General features: G+C 44.1%; 1 protein-coding gene across 1 annotated transcript; it reads left to right on the forward strand.

The window, feature by feature from the left end:
• The first annotated feature begins 41 nt into the window (after positions 1-41).
• On the forward strand, positions 42-12,116 carry ZNF622 (zinc finger protein 622). Its single transcript, XM_016127257.2, has 6 exons — positions 42-794; positions 1,599-1,859; positions 2,111-2,273; positions 5,279-5,391; positions 9,935-10,078; positions 11,251-12,116. Exons 1-6 carry the CDS (start codon positions 188-190, stop codon positions 11,376-11,378), a joined length of 1,416 nt encoding a protein of 471 aa, XP_015982743.2. The 5' UTR covers positions 42-187; the 3' UTR covers positions 11,379-12,116.
• Positions 12,117-19,922: the final 7,806 nt, after the last annotated feature.

Consider the following 19,922-nt stretch of genomic DNA (forward strand, 5'->3'; position numbering starts at 1 on the left):
GACTTCCTGTCCAGTCGGGAATAACTTCCCCAGTGCACCGCTCCTTACGTCAGATCCAGTAGGGAAGTCCGTGCGTTCTGTGGTTCTTCGTGAGGCCTAAGGTGAATTAAGGTTTGAGTTCCTCGTGCGGTCAGGGCGCGGGTCTCTAGATTTTCTGCCTCTGCCGCCTCCTATTTTCTGCCTGGCGATGGCGACATACACCTGCATCACCTGTCGGGTGGCGTTCGAGGACGCGGAGATGCAGCGGGCCCACTACAAGACGGACTGGCACCGCTACAACCTGAAGCGGAAAGTGGCGGACATGGCCCCGGTCACCGCCGAGGGCTTCCAGGAGCGCGTGCGGGCGCAGCGGGCCGTGGCGGAGCAGGAGAGCAAGGGCACGGCCACCTACTGCACGGTCTGCAGTAAGAAGTTTGCCTGTTTCAACGCCTACGAAAACCACCTCAAGTCCCGGCGGCACGTGGAGCTGGAGAAGAAGGCAGTGAATCGGAAGGTGGAGATGATGAATGAGAAGAACTTAGAGAAAGGACTGGGCGTGGACAGTTTGGACAAGGACGCCGTGAACGCGGCCATCCAGCAGGCCATCAAGGCCCAGCCGTCTCCCAAGAAGGCCCTCCCAGCGCCCAAGAAGGAGTCCGGGAATCCCGTGCCAGTGGCCAGTGGAGGGCGTGTGACTGACGACCGAGACGCGGCCGAGAAACCTCCCCGGCTCCAGTGGTTTGAACAGCAGGCGAGGAAGCTGGCAAAGCAGCAGGGGGAGGAGGAGAGTGAGGAGGAGGACGTGGATGGAGACGGTAAGGGCCCTGTCGGGGAATGGGGGGTAGGAAATCGGCCCCCTTTACGTTTCCAGATTGATACTGGAGGTTGGAGAGGGAAAGGTACCCGTTTTTAAGTGAAAATGATGTGAGGGCGGTATAGATAGATGTTTTCCGAAGTGACTTGCCTGATCAGCAGCCCCGCAGGGATTTTTGTCTGTTTAGTTCACTGTTGCAGAGTCAGGGCCTGGAAACTTCTCCCGGTGAAAAGTAGCTTCTTAGTACACACTTGTAGAATGAATTGATGTCTTTTCTTATTTGAATAAGGCGGCTTTTAACATATGCATGGGAAGACATGTTACCGCCTCACTATTTGCTGTGGCATTTATAATTCTGTTGGGTTTCTAGTTTTGACTTGGCACTTCATTTGGTTGATTGAAACAATCAAATGAGTTATTTATAACCTGAAATGTGGACCTGGAGCCAGCTATCTAGCCTCCTTGACTTGATGAGTTATTTTTTTTTCCTTCTCCATATCACACATCCTATTAACACTGGTCATATGAGTTCATATAGACTTAGAAAAGAAGCAGACTCCTTCAAGGAGTTTACTGTGGGCTAGAAAAGAAAGATTAAGGTATTTCGTAGCCATACAAATGGGTCTATGGTAAAAGAATAATTCAAACAGATCTTGAAAGAGGATTTGCCCTAGGAGGTAAATCAGCACCCGCCTCCGCGGATATAGGACTGTACACCTCATGTTTGTGTATCTTTGGTGGTTTCTTTGATTGCTGTCACCACTTACTTGTCTTTAACCTCGTTTTTCAAATCTCTGGCTTGAAGATTGGGAAGATATTGATTCCGATGAAGAATTGGAATGTGAGGATGCTGAGTCGATGGATGAGTTGGAGGAGCTGGATGCAGAGGAGGAAGAAGCTGTGGGAAGTGCCCCCCCTGGTGCCATCCCTGTAACGGACTGCTTATTCTGTCCCCATCATTCAAGCTCCCTCATGAAGAACGTGGCTCATATGACTAAAATCCACAGCTTCTTTATTCCTGATATAGAATATCTTTCAGATCTTAAGGGACTGATTAAGTATTTGGGTAAGTATGATAGCTTTCCTTTTAATGAGGACATAGCACATTATTAGGGGTAAGCTCTTAAGGGAACATCAGTTTTGTGTTTCTCACAAATATTTGATTTAATTACCTGTTTATTTTGTGAAGATCAAAAACTTGATGCATTTTTTTTTTTTTTTTTGGAATTTTGCATTTATCTAAGTGGTGAGATTGAATCTGGCCTCAAGAGCTTTCTTCATATTTTTTCTTCAAAAGCTTTCTTCTTATTTTTCCAGGAGAGAAAGTCGGTGTGGGGAAGATTTGCTTGTGGTGCAATGAGAAAGGGAAATCCTTTTACTCCACGGAAGCTGTACAGGCGCACATGAATGACAAAAGCCACTGTAAGCTCCTCACAGATGGTGATGCTGCTTTGGAGTTTGCAGATTTCTATGATTTTAGGTAAGTCTACAGTTGGAATGCAAGGTCAAGTGAGATTATCACTGAAGTGATATTAGCTGTGCCAATGCCTGATATGTGTTTGGAACTGGACAACATATTCTTTATCACTCTCAAGACACTTCTGTGTGGGCAGTTATTCCCTCTCATTTTGTAGATAAGAAACTGAGCATAACAGAGTTACACACACACTCACCTGATAGGTCGAATAAGGAGAAGATCTCCTTTGTCAGACTGGGTGTTTAATGGTCAGGAGTTCCGTAATGCCAGTTACCTTAAGAACAGAAGCACAGAAGTGAGGTTTCATGGGACCTGATTGGCCTTGAATCACAGGCTGTCTCCCACAGGAGTAGAGATGGATGCTGAGCCAGGCATTTGGTGGTGAGGCTGTCCCATAGGTAGTTCACCCTTTACTAGAAACCTGTGTAATTCACGTGTCATGCACCAAATCTATACTGGGCACCCTGGAACAGCTAATTCCTAGTATGAAGAGTCGGCGACCTAGCACAGGTGTGTGCTACACAAGCAGGTGTGTATAATTACCATGCTGGCTGTACATAGTCCGTGTTGATACAGGTGTTCAGAAAAGTCCTAGTCATTTCAATTGTCCTTTTGCATTTTCCTCCTGATTTCCCATTTTTATAGTGAGGAAGAGTTTTTCATTTTTGTCCCTTTTGTGGCTGTGTACTGGAATCCCATTGTGGTTTTAATTTGCATTTCCTTTAGAACTACTGTAGTTGAGAACCATTTATATATTAATTGGCCGTTTTGATGTCTTTTGTGAAGTATTTGATCAAATCTTTTTGTTTTTCTTTTGGGTTATCTGTCTATTGTTAACATTTTAGTGCATTTCTCTATTTTCTATGTATTTGTGAACATCTCTGGGAACGTTGAGATTCTTCTAGAACTGTACTGTCCAATATGGTAATTACTAGGTATACTCATATAGTTTTAAGTTAATTAGAAATTAAATTTAAAAATTTTAAACTTACTTCTTTAGTTGCACAATCACACATCAGCTCAGTGCTTAAAAGCAACCGATTGGTAGCTTCTCTGTTGGACACACGGGCATAGAAAATTTCTGAATCACAGAGTTCTGTTGGACAGCAACATTCTAGAACTTTTAAAAAACATTTTTATTTTGCAATTACCATTGACATACAATATTATATTAGTTTCAGGTGTACACCATAGTGATTAGACATTTACGTAGCTTACAGAGTGATACCCTGGTAAGTCTAGAACCCATCTGACACCATAGTTATTACAGTATTATTGATTATATTCTCTATGCTATGCTTTACATCCCCATAACTGTTTTATAACCGGCACTCTACATCTTAATCCCTTCCCGTTTTCACCCTTCCTGCCAACACCCCGTCCATCTGGCAATCATCAATTTGTAGAACTGTCTATTATAGTGGTGAAATTGACAGGAGCTGCATCTTTCAGCTTACATTCTCTCATCTTTTCTGGCCACCTTCCTAGGGAGAAGCGATACGAAAAAGAATTCAGTTTTAAGTCATTCACTCACTTTTTTTTTTTTTTTTTTAAGTACAATTTTAGATTCATGGCGAAATTGAGCAGCTGGTACAGCGATTTCCCATATATTCCCTACCCCCACACATGCACAGCCTTCCTCATGATCAACATCCTCCCCTAGTTATACAGTTGTTTAAACTGATGAATCTGCGCCAACCCATCATGATCAAAGTCCGTAGTTTACATTACAGTCTGCTCTTAGACAAATGTATGGTAACAGGTATCCACCGTTATACTATCATACATAGTAGTTTCACTGCCCTAAAAATCCTGTACGGTCCTGCCTCCATTTCAGACCCTGGAAACCACTGATCTTTTCTTTCTCCATAGATTTGATTTTTACATAACTTCATATAGTCTGAATCATACAATATGTAGCCTTTACAGACGCTTCTTTCACTTAGTAATATGCATTTAAGGTTCCTCCATGCCTTTTCGTGGCTTGACAGCTTATTCCATTTTGGTCTGAGTAGTATACCACTGTCTGGATGCAGCACAGTTTATCCATGCACCTGCTGAAGAACGGTTTGGTTACTTCCTAGTTTTAGCTATTATGAGTAAAGCTGCAATAAACATCTGTGGGCAGGTTTTTGTGTTGACATAAGTTTCCAGCTGCTTTGTGGGTATACCAAGCAGCAAGAGTGTTGGACCATATGGTAAGAGAATGACCATATGTCATTAGTTTTGGAAGAAACTGCCAAACTGTCCTCAAGTGGCTGCGCCATTTTGCATTCCCACCAGCGACGCACGGGGGTTCCTGTTGCTCCACGTCCTCACCAGCACCGTGGTGTCCGTTCTGGATTGGGCCAGATTTAAACTTCCCTTTGTTTTAATTCGCATTTCCCCGATGATATGATGTGGAGCATCTTTTTATGTGCGTATTAGCCAGCTGTATATCTCTTTAGTGAGGTATCTTTAAGGTCTTTGGCCCATTTTTTAGTTGGGTGTTTGTTTTCTTATTGTTGAGTTTTAAGAGTTTTTTGTATATTTTGGATAATACATATCTTTGGATAACGTATCTTTTATCAGATGTGTCTTTTCTTTCATGTGTGGCATGTAGTTTAATTCTCTTGACAGTTTTTCAGAGTAGAAGTTTTTAATTTTGATGTAATCTAGTTTATCAATTTTTTTTCTTTCATGGATCATGCCTTTGGAATGGTACCCAGTCATCACCAAACTCAAGTCATCTAGATTTTTTCTGTTATCTTCTAGGAGTTTTTTATAGTTTGCATTTTTCATTTAGTTCCGTGCTTCGTTTTGAGTTCATAGGTCATTTGCCGACTTTTACTACAGAGAAAATGCTCACAAGTTGTTTACTCTCAAACCTTTCAGCTAGTAGTAGCTTCATCTGTGTAGCACCCCTCTTAGGTAGCCAGTGGGTCTGCCCCTTTGCAAATATAATTTCTGTCTTTTAGTTAGATTTGAGGTATCAGTCTATTCATTAACACTCTTTCACTGTGTTCCAGGAGTAGCTACCCAGATCACAAGGAGGGGGAGGGGCCCGATGGGACCGAGGAGCTGCCCTCAGAGAAGACCTTGGACTACGATGATGAAACCATGGAGCTGATTCTACCTTCCGGTAAGTGTGTTTGTCAAAAGTAACTCAAGGCCAACGAGCCATTGGAGACGCCTGTTCATATCCATCCTTTTCCATGCTGAGGGAAATAGAAGATGAAACGTAAAAGGTGTATTTGTGTTCTCAGGTACGTGGTACACTCTGAAGGTTGCTTCTCAGCTCTGTGTTTGCTTTTCTGTTTAAACCGGATCGGTGGTTTTGCTTGTTTCTGTTCTGACTCAATGCTTAGATCAGTCATTTAATTTCTTTGATATATTTTTTGGCCCGGTCTAGGTTTTTCTTGTTAATCTTGACCTTCCTCTTATTCTTTGAACTGATTCCTGTTTTCTTGTTTGCTCAGACTTCTTAACGGTGTCCAGCATGGGTGTATCTGATTAGCGGTGCCTGGGATGCCTGTTTCTGATTGTCGGGGGGAGGCTTAGAGTTTGAAGTCTGCCTTCTACTTTGGGGAACAGTATTCATAATGATGGGGATTTAACAGAGGAATGAAGAGATGAAGGAAAGCCATGAATATGAGAAGCATCCACTATTGTTTACAATGTTACGATGAGCTGGTAAGAATGGGAGAAGCTACAGGAGATGTGAGAAGGAAAGGGAACGGGATGGTAGAGATAAGATAATAAGACCCTAACAACACCTGGTATTTCCTGAGCAGTGAGCATGTTCAGGCAGATGTTTCGTTTTCACAACAAGCCTCTGGGGCTTGAAATCATATTTGCCTGTGATACTGGGAGCAGATTGTTTTGCCTTTACAGTCAAAGGTGGCATGAGATGAGCTTGAAGGTCCAGTATCCCTGGCTTTTAAAGCCTGGGTTTCCTCGCTCACAGCTGCAGGCCATTTACTGAGTCATGCTCTTTTAAGGTGTTGGCTAATCAATCTCAGGAGAGCTCTCTGAGGTAGGCTTGGGAGTAGTGAGGTGACTGGTTTGGTGCTAGAGTACTGCGAAATAACTACCTTTGGACAGAGACTCATCAGGAAAGACCAAAGGTTCCTAACTAGGCCACGCATGTGTTTTTTTCTATGGAAAGGCTTGGCGTGGATGTTGACATGAAGCTAATTTGAAAAAGATTCTAATGTGAAGAGCTTAGTCATATTTTATTCATCACACTTAGTAGATTTAGCTTTAAATTGGTTTCAAAAACAGCAATTGTGGCACTTAAAATCTAGGTACTTCAGATCAAGTAGCTATCCCAGAGCCAGTGACAAAGAGCGTCCGGTAGAGGGCACTGCAGGCATTGTTCTGAAAACCGGTCTGGCTCTGTCGCTTGAGTTCTTTGCTGTTCCGTTCTTGTAGCGTAAGTTGGTGTGAAAGACGCATCCAGTTAGCTGCTGACGCCAGATGAAACTTGGTAGATCCACAAGAGATATATAACTAATCTTAGGAAAATTACCGTAAGTGGTTATTGCTGTGACGACAGGTAGATGGACAGGTTGTGACTTCACCATAACTCAAATAAGCCATCTGTTATATATTGTGCGGTCAGTGTGTTCTAAAAATAACTTTCCTTGATACAGGCCTTTAAGTTGAGCTGTTAGCACATTATACTTGGTGCTTAATGTCAGATGCTCACTGTCATTGTCATAGAGCAAGGGTGGCTCTAAACACCGCATGTTTCATTCTGCCAACTGTCAGAAACCTTGGCATTGAGTAATGAAACCTTTTCAAGGATGTTTTAAAAAGCCAAACTTCAATAAACATTTCCAAATGTTGCTTAAGAATATAAGTATATTGATTTATTCTGTACTAATGACCGGCATTATCATTTAATGACTCTGGTAGCCATCATTATAAACCTGGAGCATCCTGACCTAACGTTGCGAAAAGAAAATCACAACAAACGATGCCGGGTTTCCTGCTAGAGCCTCCGTTTACGTTGCGTTGTTATCCGTCAGCTGTGCCATCCTTACTCCTCGTGGTCAGGAGCTTTGTCCGTGCTAAGCTGCCGGAATAGTCAGGCTCGGGGAAGCATAGTACATTTTCATCTACATGGGTATCCAAAGCCCATATATCGTCTTTGATTGGAAGATTTCTTTTTGCTATCCCTTGAGTCTGTTCACAAGAAGAGGTAACTACTTTTCTGTATCTATGTAGCAGGCAAACTGTTTCAGGTAGCTTGCCAGATAGAGGGACTTAAAATAACCTGGCAGGATTTTCTCATGTAAATTACAGGTCTAGATCCTAAAAGCAAATAGAGCCACCTGCCCTACACAGAGGAGTCTGAAAGAAATATATTTAAATATGTAAATGTCACACTTTCCTAGAAACTGTACACATATTTCCTTTATTCATTTTATGTGCGAATAGCTGTTTCATGTCCTGTATATATGCGGTCGTTAAATTTCTACATCTGTCCGGGAAGGTGTTTGATTGCTTATTTCCTAATTAACATTCTTGTGAAAACACATCTTGTAGTGAGTAAGCTCGTAGGCAATGTTGATACCGTTGGCCCAGGCTCACCTTTTGAGAGCCACTGTCTGATGGAGTCCGGAGTTAGTTATCATGGAGGCCTGTCCCCTTCCCTCTCTCCTACTGTGAAGCTAAAGAACCAGATAGTCGATAGAAATTCATTTCTGAAAGCATGGTTGACTTGCATATTTTTACCGATTCTTCCAAATTAGCAGAAGGTATAGAGAGACTCCAGTGTAATCGTCTTTTAAAATTCTGGTTCACCTGGTAATTTTAATCATTTAGAAAGCAATAGAGCATGAAACTGGACTGCTGTCTGTCTTCATACACTAAAATGAACTAAAAACAGACTAAAGACCTGCATGTAAGACTTGAAACAATAAATCACATAGCAGAAAACAGGTATTGAACTCATGGACCTTGGATTTAGAGAGAATTTTATGAATTTGACCTCAAAGGCAAGGGAAGTAAAAGCTAAAATAAATGAATGGGACAAATTAAAAAGCTTCTGCACAGCAGAAGAAACAATCAACAAAACAAAGAGACAATCACGTGAACAGGATATTTGCAAACAGTACCTCCCATAAGGGCTTAATATCAAAATAAACAAAGAACTCAAACAACTCAATATTTAAAAAAACAATCCAATTAAAAAATGGGCAGAAGACTTGAACAGACACTTCTCCCAAGAAGACTTAGAAATGACCAACAGACATATGAAAAGATATTCAACTTCACTAGCTTTTAGGGAAATGCAAATTAAAACCACAATGAGATACCATCTCACACCTGTCAGAATGGCTGTTACCAACAGGACAAGTAATAACAAGTGTTGGAAAGGTTGTGGGGAAAAAGGAGCCCTCATACACTGCTGGTGGGAATGGGAGTTGGTACAGCCGCTATGGAAAACAGTATGGAGGTTCCTCAAAAAACTCAGAATAAAATTACCATTGACCCAGCAATCCCTCTTCTGGATATTTACCTAAAAACTTGAAAACATTCACAAAGATATATACCCCCCTATGTTCATAGCAGCATTATTCACGGTGGCCAAGATGTGAAAACAACCCAAGTGCCCTTTAATAGATGACTGCATAAAGAAGAGGTCGCGCATACATACAATATAATATTACTCAGTCGTAGGAAAAGATGCAATACTGCCATTTGCAACAACGTGGATGAATCTTGAGATTATTATCATGCGAAACGAAATAAGTCAGAAAAAGTTGGGAACCATATGATTTCATTCATATGTGGGATATAAAACTGAAAGCAACAAACATGACAGACTCATGGACAAGGACGTAGATTAATGGTTACCAGAGGGAAGGGCGGGAGGGAGAAGCTAGTTAGGAGTAAAGGGGGTCAAGTGTCTGGTGAAGGAAGGAAATTTAACTTTGGGTGATGAACACGCAATGCCGTATTATTGAATTGTATACTTGTAACCTTTCTTATTTTATTAACTAATACCGCTCCAATAATTTTAATAAAACGTGTGTGTGTAAAACAATAGGGCAGTGTTCTCAACCCAGGCACTACTGACATTTTGGGCCAGATGATTCTTTTATGTGGAGGGTTGTCCCATGCATTGGAGCATGTGACCCTGGTCCGCTACGTGCCTCAGCCTCCATCCAGCCGTAACAACCAGAAAGGTCTCCAGGCATTGCCAGATGTCCACGGGGTAAGGTGAACCCTCGTTTGGGAACCGCTGCTGTTGAGCTCTGCTGGGGGCAGCACCGCCAGCAAAGAAAAGGCCCAGACTGTGGCTCGTAGGCCGAAACGTCACAACTCTCAGTGCTTAATCTTCTTTCTATTAAAAAAAGTTCCAATCCCTTACCTCCTAGGGTGCTGTTAGTTACCTGTGTTAGAAGGTGTTGCTATGCGCACGTGTAGGGAGGCATATTGTCTATAAGCACAAGATACTGAGTTTTTCACTTACCAGTGACTTTTTAAAAAAATCTTTTTTGATTCTTGTTCTTTCATTTTTTAATATGCTGCTTCACCTTCCTTCAGCAGATAGAGCACTGTTTCCTCCGGCATGTCCATTGTTCAGCTCAATTCGGAAAGGCCTTGCTTTATATCTCTGCCTATAAAAACTATCCATCTCCATGTTTAAATAGTGCTCTTTTGAAAAACAGGTGCCAGAGTAGGTCATCGCTCCCTGATGAGGTACTACAAACAGCGCTTTGGCTTGTCAAGAGCTGTGACGGTCGCCAAGAACCAGAAGGCTGTGGGCCGAGTACTCCAGCAGTACAGGGCCCTGGGATGGACCGGCAGCACAGGTACTCGGGAGTGGACGGCCGCGGACCTGCCCAGGAATGCGCTTCAAGCAGGGGCCTGGGGTGAAGTCGCTTCTATTTATCTTGCCCTCATGGGTCCTCCCTATGGGAACCTTAACCTCTCGGCTCTTGGCTTCCATTCCCACCTGATGTGTTTACGGCAGCAAGCCCAAAGCCCTGTGACTTCAAACCTTATATTCCTGTCACAGCAACTTTCTAAAACTGCATACGCATCATTAACTTTTTCCAAAGGTTATTGTTACCAAAATAATTATTTAATAATGGTCAAAGGCTGAAATAATCCAGGAGGTTACACGGAGGAATTAAATAGTATCCTTGTGCAAATAGCTTGAGCCATGGGGTCAAATATGACCTATCTGTTACACTTGTAGGTTCTTATATGATAAGCATGAATATTGTAATTCGCCTAAGCCTCTTCTTCCTTATTTCTAAAATGGAAAGGATCATAATAGGACCTACCTCATGGAGTTGTGTGGCTTGAATGTCATAATGATGTGTGATGGCATGCATGCACGCGATCAAGGCTAGCCAGCACTTCCTTTTGTAACTTTCACATAGAAAACTTAGTAAGAGGCAGAGGAATAAAGCAGGCTGATGAAGTTGCTACTCTGGACACCTCGTCACTGTGAAATTATTTAAACGCACTGTGGTATCTGCCGTGTGCAGCCCTGTCCGTAGCTCTCCAGGGCAAGCGTCTGTGCACTAGAATCCCAGAGGCGGTGAGGGGAAGAGCTGTTTGCACAGCTGACTCCATTTCCAGGGCCACTGTGACGACGGGCACCTGGTCGCCTTCACTGTGGCTGCCCGTGAGCCATGAGGCACCGAATTCATGTTCCTCTTGTCAGGAATTGTCTGCCTGCCTCTGTCCGTTTAGATCGATGGGCCGTCACTTGTTGGGCTTGTAGACTCTTTCCAGGTGATGAAAACTAAAGAGGTTCATCGGAGAGAAAAATTATAACTGTTGAAGTTCTGGAATACAATTCAAGGGTGCACAGAAACCCATGGAGAGCCCCATTGTGTGGAGACCCAAGTTAGCATTTTTTAAAAAACATAAGAACCCCAAACTAAGTTGGAAATTCTTTGCAAAGCTTGGCTTTTCTCTGGTCGCGATTAACAGCCCTTTGCCCCGGCCTGTGCCTCCCTTCCAACCACAGGAGCAGCGCCTCGGAGCCAGCGGGACATGCAGTATGTCCAGAGGATGAAGTCGAAGTGGATGCTGAAGACAGGCCTGAAGAACAATGCCACCAAGCAGATGCACTTTAGGGTCCAAGTAATGTTCTGAGGGTCTGCGCGGGTTGCGTCACCCGTCTCCTGCACAGGCGTCCTTGCCCGAGCACCAGCGGAGGCCACGTGGCGTGACAGCCTTTTTGCTGCTGCTTCGTCCTGTATTTCATCTGTCCAGAGTAATAATAAAAGGCGGAATCACTGGCTTTCAGATGTCATTTCTGGACAGGGTTTAAAGATCATGTCACCAAGTGAGCGGTGTCTGCCGGACTCGGGACCGGCGCGGCTGCCCCGCAGTGTCTTTGTTGCCTCAGCTATTACCTGACTCACGGCTGTCAGAAGGATGTGGGAAGTGACGTGGCTTCCTGTGCGACCCAAACGCAGTTTAACTTTCAGAAGAATAACTTGGCAGGTTATGGCACTGGAACCTACATAAGGAGACTGTTGCATGTCCCCCATTTGAATGTGTCATGACCCATGGGGTGGCGAAAATCTCTAGGCACAATGAGTAAATGCAGGCGAGTTAAAGAGCACGTTGGGGTGCTTATTTCTGAATGGGGACCCGCAGAAAGACAGCGCCGTGCACTCAGCTGGTTCCAGTGCCGCCTTTACTTGAGCAGTCATTGTAGGAAGGAAATAAATGTAAAATGTTTACGTTAGAAACAATACCTGGGGGCGAAACCTCTGAAATGATTCTCAGTGTAGGCGGTTTAGAGGAAACACGGATGTATTGGGAAATGAAGCTAAACATGAAGATTAAATTGATCGAGCCACCTTTGTGGCTTTGAAAAACTGACTTGTTTGATTTTTCATTCTGTAAAACGAGGTGGCGTTTATCTCACGTGTTGTTGGCGCTAAGTAAACCTGCCAGAGGAGCCCTTGCTCACTCAGTCCTGGGCACAGGGTAAGTGCTAAGTTCTCCCTGACGGAACTGACGGCTGCCACAGTGGGTGGCCCGCGCTGTGGTCTGAGCGCTTATCCCCAAGTAGTGGGTCAAGGACGCCAGGAGACCAGCTTGCCCTCGGCAGGTATCCGCCGGTCCTCGTTTGTAGAGAGGTCTTTTCTTCGAATTTCATATGCGCAGTTGAGTTAATTCTCTCTCCTGTGTCCACAGGTTCACTGTCACCCGCAGTGGAGGGCTCCCTGGCTTTCATTATGCTGCTTCATCCTGTTTTCTAACACTCTTCTCGCACAAGTGCCCGCCCTCTCGCGTTTGACACATTTTACCGGGAAGTGAGATAGTGCTTCGCGAGAGGCATGTTTTTAATTCACGCTTAACATGCGTGATGCTGTAGCTCTTGTCAGTTCCGTTATTCCATTCACTCTGATTAGCCTACTTCATGGCTTCTGACTGCTGCGAGGCGTCCGTGGTGCGGCCCCCGCGCCGTGCCTCCCTCTCCCTGGCGCCGACACCCGCTCGTCTCCAACCCGCCGTCGCCACACAGCCCAGCACTATGGCGTCCCTCGTTTGCAGCCGCTTAATTTTGAGCGTTTTCACTTGTGGAGGCAGCGAGGACAGTGTGGCTGCCGACCCGTCAAATGCCCCCTCCATTTAATTACCTCCTTCTCCCTGGCTTCAGGAGATACCTTCTTAGTTCTGACTCTGAACCCACCTATCTTACCTCCATCCACGTCGCGATTTTATACAATTCTGAGTCTTTGCCTTTCTGGAGTAAAATTCTATTTGAAAGGGAGGGTTAAGAAAAGATTTAAACATCATCTCCTTAATGATAATTGCACGAACGAGACAAGAAACGTGAGGAAGTACTCGTCTGGGGGGGACTTTGTGGTGTAGGAAAGTGTGGAAGGGCCTGGGAGTTTATCCGCTGGTCGTCCCCTCCTCGGACGGGTGTCTCGTGTTCTTTCTCTAGGTGCACTGTTCCCACCCTGCCTTCCGTCGACCCCTGGGGCTTCCTGGCCCTTGCCCACATGGCGACATGCTACCTGTCCTCCCCCACGTGAGTCACTTCACAGCTACATGTTCTTTTCCTGGCATCACACACCTCACACCGGAGAAGGGGGCGGAACCTGTCAAACAACTTAAAACCCAGGTGATGCTGGTACCCTTATCTTCATGTTCGATCGTTTTAAATTTCCTCACCGTATCGTTGACATAATGCTATTCTTTCTCCAAGTTTTTGCTTTTCACATTTCTTTTTCATTAAATATAAAACGAACCCCAAATAAGCCAAATTACCTCTTTTTGCTAAATTCACGTTTGCAGTGCAATCCCTGGGGCCGTTCCCACTCACTGCCTGTTGTCCTCCGGACAGCTGGTTGTCTCCATTCACAGTGGATACCAGAGTGGTGGGTTCCAGGTTCTTCAGTGCCAAGCGGGCGTCGGCTGCTGCAGCTGGCTGCCCGTGACTGGTGCGGAAGCTTTTCTCCTGGGAGCAGACTCAAGACCTCACGGCCCTGGCAAATCTACATGTCTGTCTTTAGCTCGAGACATCAAGACATATTGAAATTAACTGTGGCGCTGGTCACACGACTCTGCATATACTAAAAGACAATAAATTGCACACTTTAAGTGGGAGAATTGGATGGTATGCGAATTATATCTCAGTAAAGCTGTTTTATTTAAAGAGTGGGGTCAAACGTGAGCAAGCACTACCTGTTCCCTCTCCTTGCATGTCACCGGAGCCCGTGGCGGCTGCGCTGGGTGTGCTGTGTGTCCGCAGACTGGACACAAGCTTAATCTAGTCTCCCTGCTTTGTGGGCTGTGCATTTATTTTAGTGAGTATAAGGTGCTTTCGTGCACCATCTTTTTCTCTCCACCGTGAGGTGTAGTTAGCATTCCTATTTCCCAGATGAGGACATAGACTCAAGGAAGGTCAGTAACTTCTTTAAGGAGACACAGAAGGAAGCCAGAGATGACAATTTCCGGTCCAACATTCTTAGTCTTGTAACGCACTGGAACACTATCCTTGGCGCCATCCCATCCTAAGGAGCACACTCAGTGGGCTGTGAACGTTCCCTCCAATCCATGAAATTTACAGCAGCTCTGAAAGAGTCTCATTCTAAATCTAGGACTACAGGGACTCTAATGTTTATATTAGTGTTACATGCATGATACACGCATGAATAACGAATGTTGCTTACACGCATGAAAGAAAATGTCACCTTCCTTGCCTAGAATGTGAATGAGTTTGCCCCCTACCAATTTTGGTTCTTTGTGAATTTATAATTGTTAAACTGCTTTCCTCCACCTTAGTTATTTCTAAACTCTTTTAAGATCCCAAGTCGTACATTATTAATTTGGAATTCACAATAATTCATGTGCAGGAGACCAGCTGTGTTGCCAAGTGAATGTGCAGACTATTTTTGCAAGATACTTGTCTAGAGAAATTTGTAAGTCCTTCGATGAATGCACGTCACTAGTTAGTCATTCATAATCAGTACATGATGACACTGAAATTAATGGAGATTAGGAAGCTATGGTTGGCTTGTTAATACTGCCACAAGCATTTTAATGGTAGAGTAGTGAATTACTGGTGATTTATGGGTGAAGCTGGGTGCTCAGGGTGGTACAGACTCCTCTGTGGCATGCAGCAGCACCTGGAAAGACAGGGAAAAACCTGTCTTTCCTCACACGTGCTGGCCTCTGTACTCTGCAAAGTCAAACTATTTCACCTCCTTCAAAAAACCTTTTAGTATTAACTGCTGAGCCAACATGATGCATTTCTTTAGAGGAAAGACTGCACTTATAGTTAGCATAAATCTAAAACTACAGGAATAACATTAAAAACTATATCAAATATATCAAATCTGTTTCCTAAATCGGTAATGTTGATTTCACTGTACGTGACCTCTAAATCTTGAATTCAAGGCATTCGTTGTCTTATTCCCTTGTCTTTTATTATTAATGACAACACCTAGTACTCCATCCTCAAATACCACCGTCACCTGGGATAAGGCGTCTTACGCACGTGGCCCTGCCCGGGATGCCCTATTCTCCAAAATGTCATCTAGCAGTGTGGAAAATCAGACTCTGCTTATAAAGGTGAGGGGTTTTAGTTTTTTCCAAAGAGAGTTTTATACTGCTTAGTGCTAGAGGCAGAAGAGAATATTAACAGTAAATGGAAACTCTGTAACATTTATGTTTGAAGCAAGACTCTCCTTCCAAGATGCCTTTGCTATTTTTAATTCAAATGAATGAAATGTATTGGATAATTTGGCAGTATATATTTTTTATCCATCTTGAAACTTGGGGGAATTTTTCCTGGAAATAAACACAAAAATATTTACTATGTAAAAATCGGTAACTATAAAAGCAAAAACAAATACCTCATACGCCAAATTGACAGATATTGTTGTGTGCACATTGCATCTGCTAACTAATCCTCAGAACAACTCTGAAGTAGGTACTAGTTACATTTATCCAGGTGGAGAAACCGAGGCAAACAGAAGGCTCCAGAGCTGTGTGGCAGTGTCGGGGCGTGAATCTAGGTAGTCGCCTCCAGAGTCTGCATTCTCAACTTGTACACAGGAAGCTCGTTAATCTTTCGACCTCGGAACCCCTTTCCACCCTAAAAGTGGCGAGGACGCCGAAGAGCTTTTGTTTTTGTTGGTTGCGTCTATCACTACGTACTGTATTAGAAATTAAGATTGAGAAAATTTTTAAGTGTTAATTCACTTAAAAATAATAAAATTTTACATCGACATTAATATATTTTTATGGAGAAAAAAAAGAAAAAACCTGTATTCCCTTAAAAAAAAATACCTGTAGTGGGAAGAATGGATCGATTTGACATTTTTGCAATTATCTTTCACATCCAGCTTCACAGAAGACAGCTGGATTATCATATCTGCTTCTGCATTTAATCTATTGTATGACACATGTCACAGATACTGGAAACTCCACTGTAACTTAATGAGAGAACGAGAGTGAAAAAGGCGGATTCCATCTTAGATGTGATACACATAGCTTTGACTAGGCAAACCCCTTGAAAGGTCCCTGGACACCCGGGGGTTACCGGATCGCACCTTGAGAACCACTGCATTACACTTAACTGCCTCTCAATACACAGGGGAAGTGTCTTGGCTGAATACTAAATGCTCCCTAAGAAATAGTATTTCTTCAAGTAAATATGAGCCTGGCCTGCAAAAGGAGCAGCAGCTGTGTACTCAGAGCCCATGGTACAGTCTGGCTTGGGCCTTGGTAGTTCCTGACTCTTGCTGAGTTCCTTCGTTTCTGTCTCTGATTCCTCCTCTAAAATTGGACTAGTTACAAATCCTTTGTGGGAGCATCATAAGAGTTCTGAAAACTGAGAGACAAGGTGCCTACCAGGTGCTGACATGCACAGGACCAGAGGCCTGAACAAGGGTAGCTTTTATTCCACACTGGCCAGTGAAAGCCAGGGAAGGAAAGGGGGGGACCACAGAGATACTGAAAGTCAGGTATGTTTAGAGATTCCTGAATCTGGGGTTTTAAAAAGTTAATACAGTGCCCGCACTGTACATAGCAGACTTCCATGGGGCCTGGGGGCCTCCTGAGAAGGGAGCACATGACTGTTTCTAGAGGGGAACGTGTTCCACGCATACCAAGTCCTAGTAATAGCTGTTCAGGCAGGTTTGGATACCAAACGGTTTACAGAAAATCTTTCAGTGTTCAGAGCTCTGCGGATTTGGGGATCGCAGGTGAGGGACTGTGGGTTTTACCAAATGCTGCCGTGGCCGCCACCAAGCTAGGGATTTGCCCGTGCAATCCCATTCAATTCTCTCAGCTCTACGAGCAAGATGCAGACATCTCAGCTTCACAGGATCCCAGGGCTGGAGCAGCGGCCTCTGACTTCCTCTCTTTGGCTGTTGCCTGCAAACTAAAGTCAAAACATTTATTATATTTGGGCGAGGAGAGGGAGTTAGACATGTGTATTGTATGGGTATGTGCATGCGCACGCATGTGTGTATTTCAAAATGAACCCGATAGCATCAACAAATACCTTTTTTTCTTTCTTTCTTTTAAACAAACGTCTTAATGAATGCATAGAAAGTTTGTCTTCAGTTTGTTGAAAATCCACCTAGCCAGGAATCTAATTTTCTGAAGAATAAAGATAAAGCGAGATGGTTTATTTTAGATCCCCATAAAATCCATTACACACTACATTCATGGGGATGGAAATTGAACGCATTTAAAAATCTTTAAACAAGAACCCAAACTGATTGTTTCATGCTCATAATCTCCAACTTACAGAATTTCACAGGGAAATAAACCCTGAAGTTTTTTGAAGGTAAAAGTCCTGGCTGTGAATTAATGTTGAATGATGTGAAAGGATTACAGGTACCTGGAAGTAGGCTTCTGAAGAATTCAACAGAATTCAAAATGACACAAGCTTATGACAAGGCTTGCAGATCTGAAGAAACCACTTCAACTACTAGTTTTTGAGGGATTTAAAATAATTTGCAGCTACAAAGGTAAAATAATTTGAAATGATTTTTTCTGCTACCTATACTATTTTGACTTTTGGGAGACATCAGTTACATTTATTTGGACATCTATAATGCCACACACATTAATAGGCGTGTCATTTTGTTGATTCCAACTTCATATATATTTGTAATTATAGTAGAATTCAGGATCATGCTATTGAAATGTCCCCTCCCCAGCCATGCCAAAAAGCAGCAAATGTCATTTATTAAAAGGCATTTTTATAAAAATGATTTTTATATTATAAAAGAGCGTGGACACCTTTTTCCGCCCTTTTTATATTATAAAAATCATTTTTATAAAAACGATCTTTAGTTAAGCAGAAATGGCTGCAGCAGTGAGTTGGGAGGACTTGACTTTCATTCTTTTATTTTCCTTCCTCTTTCCTTCCCTCCCTCCTCCTTTCCTTATTTCACCCATCGAAGTGGATTTTCATGCTTCTATAGACAGTAAACCTCTGCTACATTATTGTCTTTACTATCTGCAGTTCCTCTAGAAACGACATTTACAGTCACAACAATTAGCTGAACCCAGCTCTTCTCCCAAGATCCCTAGTGACTAGGGTGTGACAGTAAAATCTGGGCTCGTGGAGGCCCGTTTGATCTCCTTACCAAGGGTACGTGAACTCCGTACGCACCTGTTGCGGGAGGATGCGTTCGTGTGCACCCACATCTCCCCTCCAGGACTGGGGCCCCGGTTCCCCTGGTACCGAGAGCGCTGCCTTCGCTGTCTCACGCATGCGTCTCTCTCTGGGAATGGCCCTTAGCAGAAGGAAGCCGCGCCGCCCAAGGCCACATTGCCCCTGCCGGAGCAGCCTGCATCTGCAGGCTGTCGCTCTGTCATGATTAGAACAACCCAGAAAGCTCCTCAGTTCCAGAACTTTCCGTGGGGTTGCCTGAGGCCTTTATTGCAACCGAACCATAGTTCAGTTTCTCCCAGCATGGACCCCTGTTTTTCCTCCTTTATGGGTGTCGCTCCGGAATGTACTCGCACTCCCCAAGGAAAGTGCTGCACGTAAATCTCCATCCAAGCTCGTTTCTCGGGGAAGCGTAACTAAAACCATCGGGGCCAGGGGTGGGCCGAGGAAGGAGGCTTTCCAATGGGGTCTGGAACTGGGCCACCAGCTGGCCCGCGGTCAGCGGGGACACCACCGCTCGGGGGAAGGGAGTCCTGACGGCCTTGGGCATGCAGTAGCTCTGCAGTCGTCAAAACTGTCCCTCGGGTGAGGCAGCCGGGAGCACTGCATCGTGGGCGCGGGGACTGGGTATTTGAGAGGTTCAGGGAAGGTGGTGACCAAATACAGAGAGTCCCCAGTGTCCTCAGTAGGGTCTTGGAAACTGTGACTTTAAGCAAAACAACATACAACGAAACCAGATTTTACCACAGGCTAATTGACATCGACAAGAGTTAAGTCCCCCCGGCGGCATAGCCATGGTCACAGAAGCGTCACCAAACTTCTAGATAAAGACCCCAAACACTTCTTACACTGAACATTGAAATAAATGTGCGCTAAATATGTATATTCCAAGTTAATAAAAACAAGAGAGAGAATTATTTTCGAAGCTGCTGATTCCAATTCAGGTCTGCCACATTTAATACACTCGGCACTGCAAGGGTGGTTGGTCCCCAACGTGTCCTGATGTAAGTCACCATTCTGGCCCCCTTCAAAACCAGGGATCCTGATGATTGGAAGCAGACCTCCATAACATCAACTGATTACCTAATGTATCTGCTGAAACTATTGAATAGCCAACCTGCCACCAACAGAAGCCACTCGGCGGCCCAGCCCTCTCCGGAAGAGACCAGTTACTTGTTAGCAACTTGATTACATGGGATCCTTTCCAACCTGGAAGTGACAATGATGTGTCTCGACTGGAACTGGCACATACTCAAGAAGTGGCTTTGCCTTTCCTGCCCACGGGGACTCAGCCACCGCCACCATCTATGAGCTTATAGATTATTCGAGAAACTGACGTAGGATCCTATATGATGTAACCCTGGACCAAGGATCCCATTTAATAGTAAAGAAAGAGCAAGAGCGAGCATATGACCCTGGGACCCACTGGGTCCCACACGCTCCCACACCCACTCGCTGCCTGCCCAGCGAGCCTTTTGAAAACACAGCTCAGGTGACAGCCTGGATGTTACGCCGTGTCAGGATGAGGTGGCATCAAA

Source organism: Rousettus aegyptiacus, unplaced genomic scaffold (assembly GCF_014176215.1).
Source record: "Rousettus aegyptiacus isolate mRouAeg1 unplaced genomic scaffold, mRouAeg1.p scaffold_m13_p_8, whole genome shotgun sequence".
NCBI lineage: Eukaryota > Metazoa > Chordata > Mammalia > Chiroptera > Pteropodidae > Rousettus > Rousettus aegyptiacus.